Here is a 14,069-nt window from a genome sequence, read left to right as displayed (position 1 = left end):
CAGATTGTGTAATTACTGGTACAGCAAACAGAAATCACCTTGTTAATCAACAGGGAACACAGATGGAAAAGAACAATTAAAGTAATCATAAGCCATCAATATTTACTTCGCACAGCAAGTTTTTAATTGTCACTTAAAGACAATCCGACACAAGGGCATAATTTAATTCAATTCAATTTTAACTAGGGATAGAAAGACTGTTTTAAAATGCTCATCTCAGATTCAAGGATTATTAGCTGCTTCTTTACTTGTCTGACAGTGAAGTATTTGAAGCAGAAATCTTAGAGCAAGTGCTCTCCAGGAACTATTTGGGAAAATGTAATACCTTTATTTTTGTTTAAGTGTTCAGGGAAAGTGATAGTGCAACTGATGGATGCCTAAACATCCATGAGCAGTCCTCAAACAAGCAAACAGGAAATTTGGCAGCAAACAGGAAATCTGGAAAGCTGCTCAGTGGGGAATACAGATCTCTAGTTACAAACCCAGCAGATCCAGGCAAACACCAGAAACATGCTGTGTTAGAACCACTCACAAAAGTTACTGAGGAGAGTGAAAAATACATATTATTTCATTTCCATAAAAGCATCTACAAAATCCTGCCTAGCGGATTTGCTGAATAACTGGTTTGGGATGCCTGGCCTTCAAATCCATTGCTGAGCCTTGCCTGAGTTGTTTTGCAGACAGATCTACTACCTGAAACTGTTGTGAGCTCCTGCCTCCATGGCAGGGGAGATGGAAAAGGGATGAAAGAACAATTTTCATCCCTGGTGACCCAGCTGGAGAGAAACTTGTGGGGCACCAGGGCAAAAGCTGAGAATTAGAGATACCCTCCCCTCCCTGCTGCAGGACATAGTTCAAGGACCACCCATTGCTGGAGATGTCTGGAGGGGAAGGAGGCTGCCAACATCACTAACAAAGCAATTGTTTAAGAAAATAGCTTTCTCCACTTAGCAAATCTTGAAAGACAGGACAATGTTAGAAAGAACTGGTGGGGAAAACCCCGTATCACCTCATCTCTGAAATCAGTACATGACAATCAGGCTGGGTTTTTGCAAGCCTGGACTGGGACTAACTTTTGGTCAATTAAATTGAACACAAAAGCTGCAGTAGAGATGACAGATTTGTGATAATGGACTTTCGTGGAGTGATGACATTAGTGCCGGTTTAAAAGGATTTCTCTGTGAATGCCACAGGCAATGAAACTTGGTTGGGACTTTTTTTCCTGAGTGTTCTTAGTTGGGACTTCACACCCCTTTCCCACGAGCTTTCTTGTGACAGCTTCTCTGGGGTTCCAGCCTCTCACCTCTGCCTTCAGCACATGAGCAGCAAGTGAAGAAGCTGTTGACTGCAACACCTCCAGACTTTGAATGATGCTAAGTCCCACATTTATGCCTTTCCCCAACTGACCATGCAATGGAATAATCCATCTGCTGTCAGCAGAGACTGGGACACAGCTCAGAATTAATTGGCTGAAGCTCAAACTAGATAAGCTCAAGATAATATTTATAGGTCAGAGGAAACAATTGAAAGGAACATCAAACACGACACCAGCATGCCCAGCTGGTGGAGCCTCTCTGCCCCTTCTTTCAAAGCCCAATTGTCTGCTTTTGCAGGACAGGCCTGGTGGAGAGCAGTTCCCACAAACATTCACTTTGGGTGCCACTTGCCTCCATCCCGGGCCAAGTTCAGACTCCTCGTTTAATCTACTTGGTCCAAAGAGGTTTTGATTGCATGCATGCTTGGAAAACATCTGTTCTTTGTGGAAATATTTGCCCGTGCATCCTAGCGAAGAGGACTGGGCCTAAATACCATTCCTGATGGTGATATTGATGTCTGTCTACACTTCTGTCTGTCTGCACAGATATACTACAGCCTCTGCCTTTCCCTCATGTGAAAAGAGCTATGGATTGAGTGCCCACCACTGCAGTTCCTGAGCACAGAGAGGTGATATTGGCAGTGTAGAAGGGTGTTACTTTTAGCAGTAAACTTCTTTTTTGCAGGGTAACTTGTATAGATGTACATTGAAGTTGTTTGTTCAGTATATCCAACTTTCAGCAGACATCTAAGGCATCTTTCCCAGGTGCCCTGAGCTGAAATGAGCCTGCATTTTGTGGTGTGATTAACCCTTTCTCTTCTGCCCCAAAGAAATCTGTAGCAGAGTTGTTGACAGGATGTTACTGCATTGCAATGTTATGTGAAAGCACTCTCTGCTACACTAGCACACTTCTCTGAGATGCTGAGAAGCCCATTACCAGAGATCATCCTTTAGGGATTCTACACACAGCAAAAATAGCTCTCAGTTTGTGGATTACTCTGTGTTTTGATGTTTAGGCATTGCAAAACAGAATTTTCCTTTCATAATTCACAACAGTCAGATGGAGCCTCTGCTGTTCCAGTGGCCCAAATCAGTGTCAAAGGTCTCTCACAAGGCATGATATATAGAAGAACAAAAAAAAATTCAGCAGCAATATGCTTAGGCCCCCTCTGGGTTCAAGTCCCTTTTAGAAATAGTGAATACTTGCAAATTTTGTGCTGGTTTTATGAATTATTCAAAACAGAAAATAGATTCAGAGTTGCATTTGTACAATGAGAAAACACAGATGAGAGATGGTTTCACATGTCCAATCAAAAATCAACCATCGCAGCTTGAATTTTGAATGCTGATACCAAACTGCTAATGAATAATTTGCAGATCAGGAATTTTTAAGTGAATAATTTTAAACAAATAAATTTGAGAAAATCAGACAAGTGGTTCATCTGCTTCTTTTGGAGCAGCTAATTCACCCATTCACTCCCTTCTGCAGCTCAGTTGCAGTGATTTGGTTCTCAAAGGACCAAAAAGAAAATGTAAATTGAAATAAAAAGTGTGCTGGAAAAATTATAGGATATTACTGTGCCAATTCAGAGTGGCAGGGTGGGTTAGTAATAGGGTAGGAGAAAAGCATCTGTTAAACCTGCTAAAAATATAGTACCAGGTTCTCATAATCTGCACTGGGAAAATATTTTTAAAAAAAGAATAGCGCAGGGGAGAAAGATTTATTCATTGAGAACCCTAAAGAGCAACTGATGGCCTAGAGTTAGTCAATAACCAGAACAACTCAAAGGTGGAGCAACTTTTTGGTTGGACTGGAAGCTTGCAAAAAGAGTATTTAAATGTGGGTGGAACATTTAAATGTGGGTTAAGAAAATAAAACGTTCTGGGTCAGTAGGAAGGCTCTGGGATTTATTTTCTGGGGATGAGAGGAGTCCCAGGGGCCTGTGTCCCCCCTGCTTTATGCCATGCATGCTTGGATGTGTGACAGGGAAAGGTGAAGCCCCCTTCCCAGGCCATCTGTGGCTCCTTCTCCAATCTGTCACTATAAACTCCACCATTAAGAGGCAAACACTCAGCTAATTCACATTTGGACTTTGCATTCTTGTGTGGCTCCTGTTCCAAGAGGGGTTTTCACATGCAGGACAGAATTTAGCTTAGTTTTTGGTTAACTCTGTTTGGTGTTAATGAGATGTTGTTCTACAAGTGTGAAACTAATTTCAAACTGTTAGTGATGCAACAGAGTTCCAAACTGCCTCAGTGAATTCATCATGAACTCATGTTGTTGTGAATTCATCAGGAACACCTCTACTTATGGCTGTGACAATATTCATCCCTCATCCGGCCCTTCTAGTCTTCAGAAGCTCTCTGAAACAGTAACTCCAATAACAAATTCCTGGAAGCCCATACAGTGCTTTAGGTGAGTCCTATTTAGTCCCATTTTACAGATGGAGAAACCAGAAAAGAAAAGCTATGTCACCTAAATCACAATAAGAACAGTTTTCAGGGCTGTGCTATAACTTAGGAACTGGTAGATTCCAATTTTGTGGTTAAATAATTAAACCAGGCCTTCCTCTTCTGCTGAAGCTAATCTGAGAAAAATGAGTGCCTTCCCTTTAAAAGGTTTCTAAGCATATATGCAAAGAAGAATTTATGACCTGCAGTTTATGTACAGAATTTCCTTTCCATAAATCAATTTATTAAAGCTCTGGAGAAGCTTCCAAAGGCTCTGATCCAGCAGTGCACTTAAACATGTCCATAACTTCAAAAAAAGTAAATTGTCCCATTGAAGTGCTCTCCTGGGCTGGGGCCAAAGAAAGTGCAGCTCTTCCCTCAAGTCAAGGTTCAGATGTAAAATGGGGAAAAATAATTTCTCTGAAGTTTAATAAATTACATAATCATGGCCATGCTCTGCCAGCCTCCCACATTAATACCTCAAGCTAACAAAAAATGGCCTCAGGGAGATATCTGCCTCCTCGTTGATACACTGAGACGAAATGTTAGACTTCATCTGGAGGATGTGATGTTGCTGACTTTTCCCAAATTTGGCAGATCCCACATGAATTCAAAGTGAATCTTTGGAGGAGCCAAATCTGGTACCAGCAATTCTCCTGGGACACGAGCTTCCTTTTGCTCAGACTTTTAAGGATTATCCTTAAATTAGGAGAACAAAGCGTGGCGGTATTTCAAGGATTTGGAGTATTTTGCAATGTTTTGTAGTAGTGAAGCCACTTTGCCAAGAGGACTTTTCACACCTTCTTCTGGACTCCTGTGCTGGTAAATATTTGGGAGTCAGTACTGAACATACTGTTACACACTGCTGGCAGCCTCGCCGGGGAGCTCCGCCAAGGACAGCTCCTCTAATCTGCCGAAAACTTCTGTGCCCAGGTCATGTGTGGAGCAGGCTGAGGTAACTGGACCTTGTGCTAGCTGGGAGTGTGGAATGAGATGTTAAATGCTAAAAGAAAGAGAGAATTCCTGCGGATGGGAAGGGGATGTGACTCAAGTTAGCAGGGTGACACATCTACGTCACAACTAAAGGCGTTCCCGTTTGCTTTGGGTCACGGGGATGCACAGCTACATATCCACATCTCCTTTGAGCTCTGCCTAGGGGTGATGCTCAGAATCAGAGTGACAGCTGTCATTTCACAGATGCAAAGCTGCCAAACTTAACAGCCCTTTCCCACCCACTGTAAAACCCAACATGAGAAACGTTGTAGTTCCAAAATGATACTCACATCTACAATAAGGAAGTCCAGCCAGCACCAGGCGTTGGTGAAATACTTCTTGAAGCCATAAGCCACCCACTTCAGGAGCATTTCCAAAACAAAGATGTAAGTGAATACTTTGTCAGCATATTCCAGCATGGTTTTTATGTTTTTTCGATCTTCAAGGTAAATGTCTTCAAAGGCCTGGAAGTACAAAGGATTGATTAATAACTGCTCCTAAGCCCTGTTGGAAAGCATGGGTGTTGCACTGCAGGTCTGTATTTGATAAGATTATCATGTACAGTCTGTGATTTCAGACATATTTTAACATTACAATCAAAAAGAGTGTTCAGGCACAAACAGGACTGACCCTAACCTGAGAGAGATCTGTTCAGCTTTTGCCTATAATGGACACAGGCTTGGCTATCTCTCTCCAGCTTCTACTGGCTGTACTGGCTAGACATCCTTTGAGTGTAGGAAGAGCTTATGCACCCTGAATTTGGAGTGTGAATCCATGAGCAGACTGCCACCCCCAAATGCCCAGATTTATCCTGCCTCAGCTCCTGTTGGTTGTGCCACTGCTACCCAGGCACCTCAGATGTCCCAGGGCACAGGATGTCTATATTTAGGAGGCAGAATATGACCCTTGAATTTTGCCAAATAGATCTTATTGCTAATGATGACAAATTGGGTTATTAACCTGCCTGTGTTATGGAGTACTGGAGTTCCCTGGCTTCTGTTCAGCCATCACATTTCAGGTGGCTACAGCTCTCTGCCTCAAGAAATGCTCATTATTATTCACTTAGTAGAACAATAATGTTTTAAAGGTCAAGGTATCTATCTCCCCATCTCATCTGTCTCTCCAACTAATCTCATGCAGAGCATTATGAAAAGAGTTTCAGTATCTGTATCAAATACGGGCAACTGAATAACCCCTTTAAAATATTTAAGATCTAAACCAATGTGCCTCCTAAAAGAAAGAAAATAAAGATGTCTCATAGTTTAGCCTTCACTTTATAACATAAATCAAATAAAAGGTAGGATCCTAGTGTCAGGTTTGCCCATATACAGCCCATTTTGGGGCTTCTAAGTCAAATTACAGTCTGCTTCCCTAGCTACTTTTGCCACTGCCGTTACACAAGCTGCTCCCAGTCCCTGTAACCTGGATAACCCAAGCTGTGACATATTACTCTCATCCCATCGTGTGACCCAGAGCACTTGGCAGCAAGAAACATAGTTTGAGAGGGTCTGTGCTAATCATCTGAATTATCTGCATTTACATATTTCCAGATCTGTAGCTACTTTCTGAGGAGCTTCAAAAAGTTAGCAAACACCCAGTGCCTGGAGATACAAGAAGTGTGGTACTTGTCACTCAGGCAGTCACACTGCTCTTTTGCCTGCCAGGGAACAGTAATTAAACTGACAAGAAAGCTTTGGGAGCCTGTGCCAAAGCTTGTCCATTTGTCCCCACACTTTGGGGTGACGTTTTCACTGCAACTCTGTCTCCTATCTTGCCTTCAAAAATGATATTTCAAGGGTGTGAAAGAGCTGTTGGAGAAAGCCTGAAAACAATGCACAGATTGGAGTTTATCACTTCTCATAGGGGCTCGCTCACTTTGTCAGATGACTTGCTGTACTTTGCAATTACTGCAAAAATAACAACAAACCATTTAAAGTGATTTCCTCCTGTCGTTCCTTTGCTCTCCCTACTTTCTACTAACTTGTCTTACTGTCTACTAACTGTGTTTTGTCTACTAAAAGCACACTGTAAGTCAGGAAGCAGCTTATTAGGGGATGAAAAATTTGCTACCTGGACACTTCTGTACTTCTGGACAAGCTGTGGATCCTACCCAAATGACAATATTCTGGTGATTTGCATTTTTCCATGGTGACAACAGATGAAACCTTTGCCATATAAAACATCAAGAAGGGGTTTTTTTTTTTCCTGCTTTGCTTTGTGTGTTAAAAAAGAGTTAAGTGAGATACCTGCAGTGTTATCCAAAATTACTGTTAAAAAGTATGCTTCCAGTTTGGGTGCTTATTGCTTAAAATCTTAAGGTTTTTGGATCTTCTGCAATAAGCTAAAGGTGTATTTTCATGGTTTAACCACATCCATATATCTATTGGCTTAAAGGTATATACAGCTCTTCTCCCTTAAGAGCTTAGTGTGTCCCAGGGATGCAGCCAGATGAGCTCAGTTTTTGGAAGACAGCAACCCAGAATAACAGAAAAAAAGTTGTGTGTTGCCTCCAACATCTCCAGTCCAAATACCGAAGCGCGGTGCTGATATGTGAGAGAATGCAGGATAATTTGCCCTTATACAGAACTGCATTGGCTAAATTGAAAACAGCAAAAACTAAATGAATGCATGCAATTTAAATTAAATGAGCTTTATATTGCAGTCTTCAGTTATCTAAGGCACTTTTAATTACATATGTAAGGAAGTGTATTCATCTGAAGCATATTATAGCAAGCGACAATCCCCCTCTAAAATGTGTTCAAAAATTAATATTCTGATGCTCAAGCTGGTGCAAAAACTGTCAGAGTCCATTCATTTCAGCAAAGCTGTGACAATTTTCAGAAGCCTACTATTTACCCAAGTTATTCAGCCTCTTACTTCTCATAATAAAATAAAATCCCCTGAGCAACATTTCAGCCCATCTCTGGTGGACCAGGAGAACAGTCTATTTCTTCCTTTTTTGCATCAATATTTATGTATTTCTACCTTCCTGTCTCCCTTCAGAGACTTTCTCTGAGCTACATAAACCCAGTACTTCTGTGTTTTCCTCTTTTTTTTAGGCCACTGATAATCTGTGTTGCTCTTCTCTGGAGTTTCTTCAATTAGCCCATGTCTTTCCCAAAGTGCAGTGCCCAGAGCTGAAGCCAGTGCTCCAGCTGAGGCCTCCTTGATGCCAACTGGAGTGGAAGAACAGGATAATTTATACAGCCCAGTGGGATGTTGGGCTTTTGTGTAGGGCTGTGATGGAGTTCATTCTGTTTGTTGCCTGCTCCCTCTCCAGCTCTTTCTAGTAAATCTGCTCCTTACAGCCATCCTTCATCACACCTTTCTGATTATTCCTGGTGAGGTGAAGCAGGAATAATCCTAAAATGATGTTTGCCTTACTACTTAAGGCAGATTCATCCATTTGGCTGAAGTCAGTCCTGACCTCTGGAAATATGTGGGTAACCTGTCCACACATGGCACTGCCTGCAAATTTAATAAGTGTATGTCTTACTCCCTTACAAAGGAGAAGACCAGTGACCACCAGACCTGGAGAACTCTTGATACACAGCTCTGCTCTAGATCAGGATAAAAACCTGGGAGAAATCCTAACCAATTCCAGGGATTGCTGATATGTAAAAGAGAAATACAAGTACACCTCTGTGAAGAACTCAGGGCTGATAATGCAGAACCCAGTATGCAGTGGGATCTCAGGAGGAGAGGAACTCCTATCAGAGTCCTGGGCAATGACCAACCAGTGCCCATACACACATGTGCACCTGGACACAAACAGGACCCATGCAGGGAAGGTACTGAGTGTTAACCTAAGGTGCATTCAAAACAGGAATACAGGCACCCAGTAGTTCCATGGGTAGCACTGATTCAGTGTCCTCTCTGTCTTTTATAATTGTGATTTGCTGGTTACAGAATGTGCTAAAAAAAAAAAAAAAAGAGAAGAAAAGAAAAAACAAAGCCACCCCTGGAGCAAAATGCAAGTCTCCAGATGGGAACTCTCATGGAGGAGAAGCTATAGGATGCTGAAGCAGCAATGCTGGCAAACTTCCTCACACAGACTTCCTCAAGGATTTTCTTTTCAAAACATGTGCAAGTCAGAATTTTACGATACAGCAGAAGAAGGTTCCCCACCATATGGTAAAGGCAGGTGAAATCAGAAAAGCTGATGACCTATTTAAGCCCCAGACATACTTTGCTTTGAGAAATGACCAGTGAGAGCTCATAAGATCTTAGAGACAGCTAAACTGGGGAACACTGAGACCCATGCCCACTTTTAACCAGTTAGGGAATGCTGGCACATTTACCAGGGCTCCACTGCTCAGCAGGATCATGAAGATGATGAACGTTTCAAACCAGTTGTGCTCCACGATTCTGTAGCAGGTCTTTCGCAGCCTCCACCAAATTTTGCCTGGAAATTTTGTGATGTCCACTGAACAGCACGGGAAGAATCGCACACAGACTGTAAAGAAATAAAACAACAAAAAGGAATTATTACCAAAAAAAAGCCCATTTAATTCTTAAAGCTTCATTAAGAAGCTGCTAAACAAGATTTCTTAAACTTACACGTTGCTGCAGTGTCTTTCCTCCCTTTTGTTTATCATAAATCCCTTCTGCTCTGCTTTCTGCTTCCCTCTCTCACTCCTCTATTAAAAACCATTCAAAATCATTTGTGTCCCAGGGAGTTCTCCCAATGATTTTTGTGATATGGAATATATCGGCCATGAGTCACCAGTGCCCTAGGTCATTCAAAAAGTGTTATCTTAGCTCAGGCAGCACTTCTGATCAGGACTAATAACTCTAGGAGGTTATTAGTGATAGCTTCCACATCCTTTTGAATGGAGGAAGGTTATTTTCTTGCTACTACAATACCGCTGGAATTACTGATTGAAAGTGGCAATCTGATGAAAGAGAAATGATGAGAGGAGGTGCTACAGTGCAGATGGGACCAATGTGCTGAAGAGACTCAGGCAGCAAAAGCAGGAGCAGATTTTGATCTCTTGGACTCCCATTAGCTTAAACAAGGCATTAGAACAATCTTGGAATTATACTGAGCCAGTTAAATCCCCTTTGATGACACAGAAATTTAGATATCTGCTCCATAGCAGGTTCCCCACTGATGCTTCATAGCACTTTGTGACCTCAGTGACAAATAGTGTGTGATAGTTAAGTGCTGTGCTGGTAATGGGGCCCACACAAGGATTTCTGATACGCAAGACCATGGCCATTTTTAGTTTCCTTAGCAACACTCATTTGTTATAGCAAAAAGATGTCATTGGTAACGGATAGATCCATCTCTCCCTCTTCAAAAACACCGTGTGCATTGCCTTGAGCTGGGCAAGAACTTAAAATGGTGTGAGACGACCCTGGGAGCCACGAATTGTCCTGGCCAGTCAGTCTTCTGCCAGATAATCTGACCCAAACCTCACATTTGCTGATAAGAATGACCCTCAGAGACCATTTTATTTTCGAAAAAGCAAGCTTCTTCTTACCCTGTATTTATTCTATGTGTTGTATAGAAAGAGACTTAACTATGGAAGTTTATCAGTCCCATCATGAGAAGAAAAGCCAAAGGCCAACTGCTTCTACAGCTGGAAGGTGGCCAAGGTCACCAACACATCTTGAAACACACAGCCACTGCTCAGAAGTGACAAGGGAAGGTGTCTCACCACAGTGATGCAATCAAGTGTTTTTGCAAGCAGAAATAATATTTAGGCAAGGCAGCTTGGGAAGGAAAGAGGGCGAGTGCCAAGGTTACAGAGAGAGCAGATGCTGCTAATTCAAGGTGGCATAACTGAGGTGCCTGAGCTGCCTGTGATATGGAAGGAGATCAAGTGCAGCTCCTGGGATGCCGGGATTCCCAAGCAGCTGGAAGTGGGGCTGTGCTGGCAGCGGGCTCTGCCAGGAGGAAGAGAGCTGCTAAGTCTGCTGTGGTGTTCCTGGCATTTTCTGTGAGTTTTTATTATCCCAGATCCCTGCTGTGGAGCAGCAGAACTGTAGGATCTTTCATAGAGGAACTACTCCCAGAACTTTTCCCCTCACATTTCTGAGATTATGGTTAGGTGTAGGCTCTTGGCTGTGCTGGGTTTTGGTGTGGGACTAAAAGGACAGTAAACCATTTATGCAAAGGTAATAGTGCTGTGATGCAAATAACTACCTGTCCTCTAAATGCCTGCATCATACAGACCCACAGCAGCTCCCAGTTTACCACTGTGTTCTGGAACTCAGAGAAATTCTGGGCTCAGTTGAAATACACTAAATTATCCAAACTTTTTTAGAAAGGCATAATACTGGGAGAAGATAGAAATGTAAGAACCAGCTCTCTGTCTCTTTGTAGGTCAGGCACCACTTCAGCAAAGGCAAGAATTATCCTTCTAAGCACTTCAATCCCAAACACTAAAGAATCAAGGCAAGCGATAAAAGGACAACATATTAGTCACTACTTTTTGCTAAAACCAGTACAATGCTCACAGCTGGCACTGCATGTGGGTTTGGGTGTATTTTAGGAAGTAGGTACACAGAACAGACTTCACAGAGCAGGCTCTCTGCTGAGAGAGGCCCATCAGGAGAATCCCAGCAGCACAGCATGACAGAGGGCACTACCAGCTGCATCTCTCAGCAGGGCTGCCAGAAAACTCTTGCACACTTCTCACCCCACAGCCCCATGTGGTCATCACCATCTCTCAGGTGTCTGGCTCACACTCTGTGCTTATAATTCAGGGACACTGCCCACCTCATTGTCAGCTTTGAATCAGGAAGACCAAAGGCTTGGGCTCAAAACCCTCACTCATCAAATGAACAGCTTAATGAGAAGGTTGTTCACTCTGTTAGTGTGGATTTCTTGTGTTAAACAGAAATCCCCTTTGTACTGGAAGTAGCCACTGCTTGCAGTAGAATTAACTGTCCTTGCATCTATCTCCTTCCCAAAACCAATTTCAATTTGGAAAAAAAATCAACTTTTTTTCTTACTTAAAACATTTATACAGAAACTTTTCACTCCTTTCTCACAAGTTTCTTCCTAGATGGTTACTTGGCTTTTTAGTCTCTCAGATGAATGCCTAGGCCCAGCCAGTAACAGGCATAATATGCTCTGCCATGCTCCTACAGAGTATATAAATGCTCTGTAAATACTGTTGGAAAAGGTTAGGATCTCCCAGGAAGTGGTTTTCCCCACTCTAAGATAATTGGATGAATCATTCCCTGGAGGAGCTCCACTACACAGGGTGCCTACATGATTACCTGAGCCCAGGCACAGCTAAAATTAGGGATCACCTTCATATTAGAAACTAATGAGCAAGGCAATGTGGGTTCCTAAGTCATTTCATTTGTGATGGGAAATACAACACAGTTAAACCAGGTGTTACTGATTCAGCTGGCTTCCACCTGATAGTCTACAAGTCCAGAGAGGTATTTTCAAAGACAGAAAGCCCAGTAGCACCATTATTTTTTTTATGCTCTTTGATTTCTTTAATGCAATTTCAATCTGAAAAAAAGAGTCCTAGTTACTGACAGTAATACCTTGAAAAATCCAAAATAGATTCTCAGATGAGTCAGCCCAAAATCACAGTGCTATTAAATCCCATGCTTTTGATTGGGCCCAATTCAGAAATGTTTAGACCAGATTCTGCTACAATTGCTAATGTCAAGTGGCATTTCCGTGAATAATCATGCTGTCTGCAATTCAGATGAAATGCTGCTTTTAACTATTCACCAGTTGAAAAGAAAAAGGAAAGAAGAAAGGAAAACTGACCCCAAACATGTCTTTTAGTGAATTAGTAGAAACCTGTTTCTATTTTGAATTTTGTCATTTTCCTCCCTGACTCTTTCATGCCTGTGCTTTTCTGGACTCTCTCTGATTTTGGTAGCCTATGTCTCTGGTCACCTTGACCAAAGCTTACATGCTGAGTCAGAAACTTCTCCTAACCAACAAAAAAGTTTACCTGACCTTAGTCTGTAGTCTAACACATTGTTGGGGATCTTTTCCCATATCTGTGAAATCAAAATATCAAAACCATTTTGATGCATCTAAGGCATGACCTGGTGAGGGTCTGAGCAATCCTAACTCCAGCTGTTTCTATAATAAGGCAGGTGGTCAGCAAAGCCCAGCTTCTTGTTTTAGAAGGTGCTTTTATCCACACGAAGGAGACCATTCGTTAACACCTTTTAGCACAGCAAGTGTCAAGGCAGGAATAAAACCTCTGGCATTCTTATGACAGAGTTACTCATTTTGCCTGGTCTAACAGATTTGTGCTATCCCACTGAAATCAGTGCTAGGAGGGAATGGGTTGTGCAGAAGACTTTCTCCACCTTGTGATTTTGTCAGGGCTTAGTTTTGCCACTGTAATTCATATTGGGCTGCATCGTTTTTGAGAGCAAATTGACTCATTTCCACCACGGTCTTTTGGTTGGTAGATTACTGCTCATCTGAAACAAGGAACAGCAGAAAAAGTCACCCCAAAGGGTTGAATTATTTCCTGGTAAATCTGTGAAGCTGTTCTGAGCTGCATCTGTGGTCAACTTGTCCAAGAACAATGTCTGTTTTCAATTGACATTTGGACATTTCATACCATTTCTCATAAAACAGAGACCTATTTACCAAGAAACCTTTCCAAATGCATTAATACACCATGATATTATTTACTTTTTGGTTGTATTTCATAACAAGGGAAATGGTCCCTTCAGTCACTAGGGTGTCCTACAGCACAATCACAAGCTGAAGATTAAAATAGATCTTAAAAAAAAAAGAAAAAAAAAAGAAAAAAAAAGAAGGAATTGAATATACAGTGCATTCTGTATAAATATTCCTTTGGTTCCATATTCACATTTTCTAGCCTGGTGCATTCTAATCATGGAGCTCTTAGACCTGATTGCATTACCTTAGTGCATTGGGAAAAAAAAAATCTCTTTCTAAATTTGGTAGTTATACTGAAAAACCTTCCTCCTCAATGCCTGACAGCCAAGCCTACTGATTTTGGGCTTATGGTAAAGAATTTACAAATCCACTGCTTGTTCACACCAATATATATATATTCAAATTTTCATAAAATTATTAGTTGTGCTTTGGAAGGATTTGGCTGCTGGTTCTCTTCAATAAACCAGGAACGCCAATTAATTTCTTCCATTCTGTTGTCCAGCAAGTATGGTACCTCATGTTCAAACCATAGCAATGTTGTGCCTGCCTTTACACATGAGTTCTCAATTATTGGGACGTTCATTTTTAGAACAAAACAGTGTTTTTCTTATCTTTGAGCGCTGGTTACAGCATTGCTTGGTTTGCCACAAAACACGGCTTCCTCAGCATAAACTCAAGCAGGCA

General features: G+C 41.8%; 1 protein-coding gene across 1 annotated transcript in view; it reads right to left on the bottom strand.

The window, feature by feature from the left end:
• Window positions 1-14,069, bottom strand: part of LOC309582350 (sodium channel protein type 5 subunit alpha-like) — a gene marked incomplete at both ends in the record, with an annotated part of 170,831 nt that overhangs the window by 29,550 nt on the left and 127,212 nt on the right. Inside the window, 2 exon segments of the mRNA XM_082297449.1 lie at window positions 5,050-5,223; window positions 9,061-9,215. Coding sequence (XP_082153575.1) covers window positions 5,050-5,223; window positions 9,061-9,215 — 329 coding nt within the window.

Source organism: Coloeus monedula (assembly GCF_965178545.1).
Source record: "Coloeus monedula genome assembly, chromosome: 1".
NCBI classification, from domain to species: Eukaryota; Metazoa; Chordata; class Aves; order Passeriformes; family Corvidae; genus Coloeus; species Coloeus monedula.
This window is presented reverse-complemented; position numbering and strand designations above follow the sequence as displayed.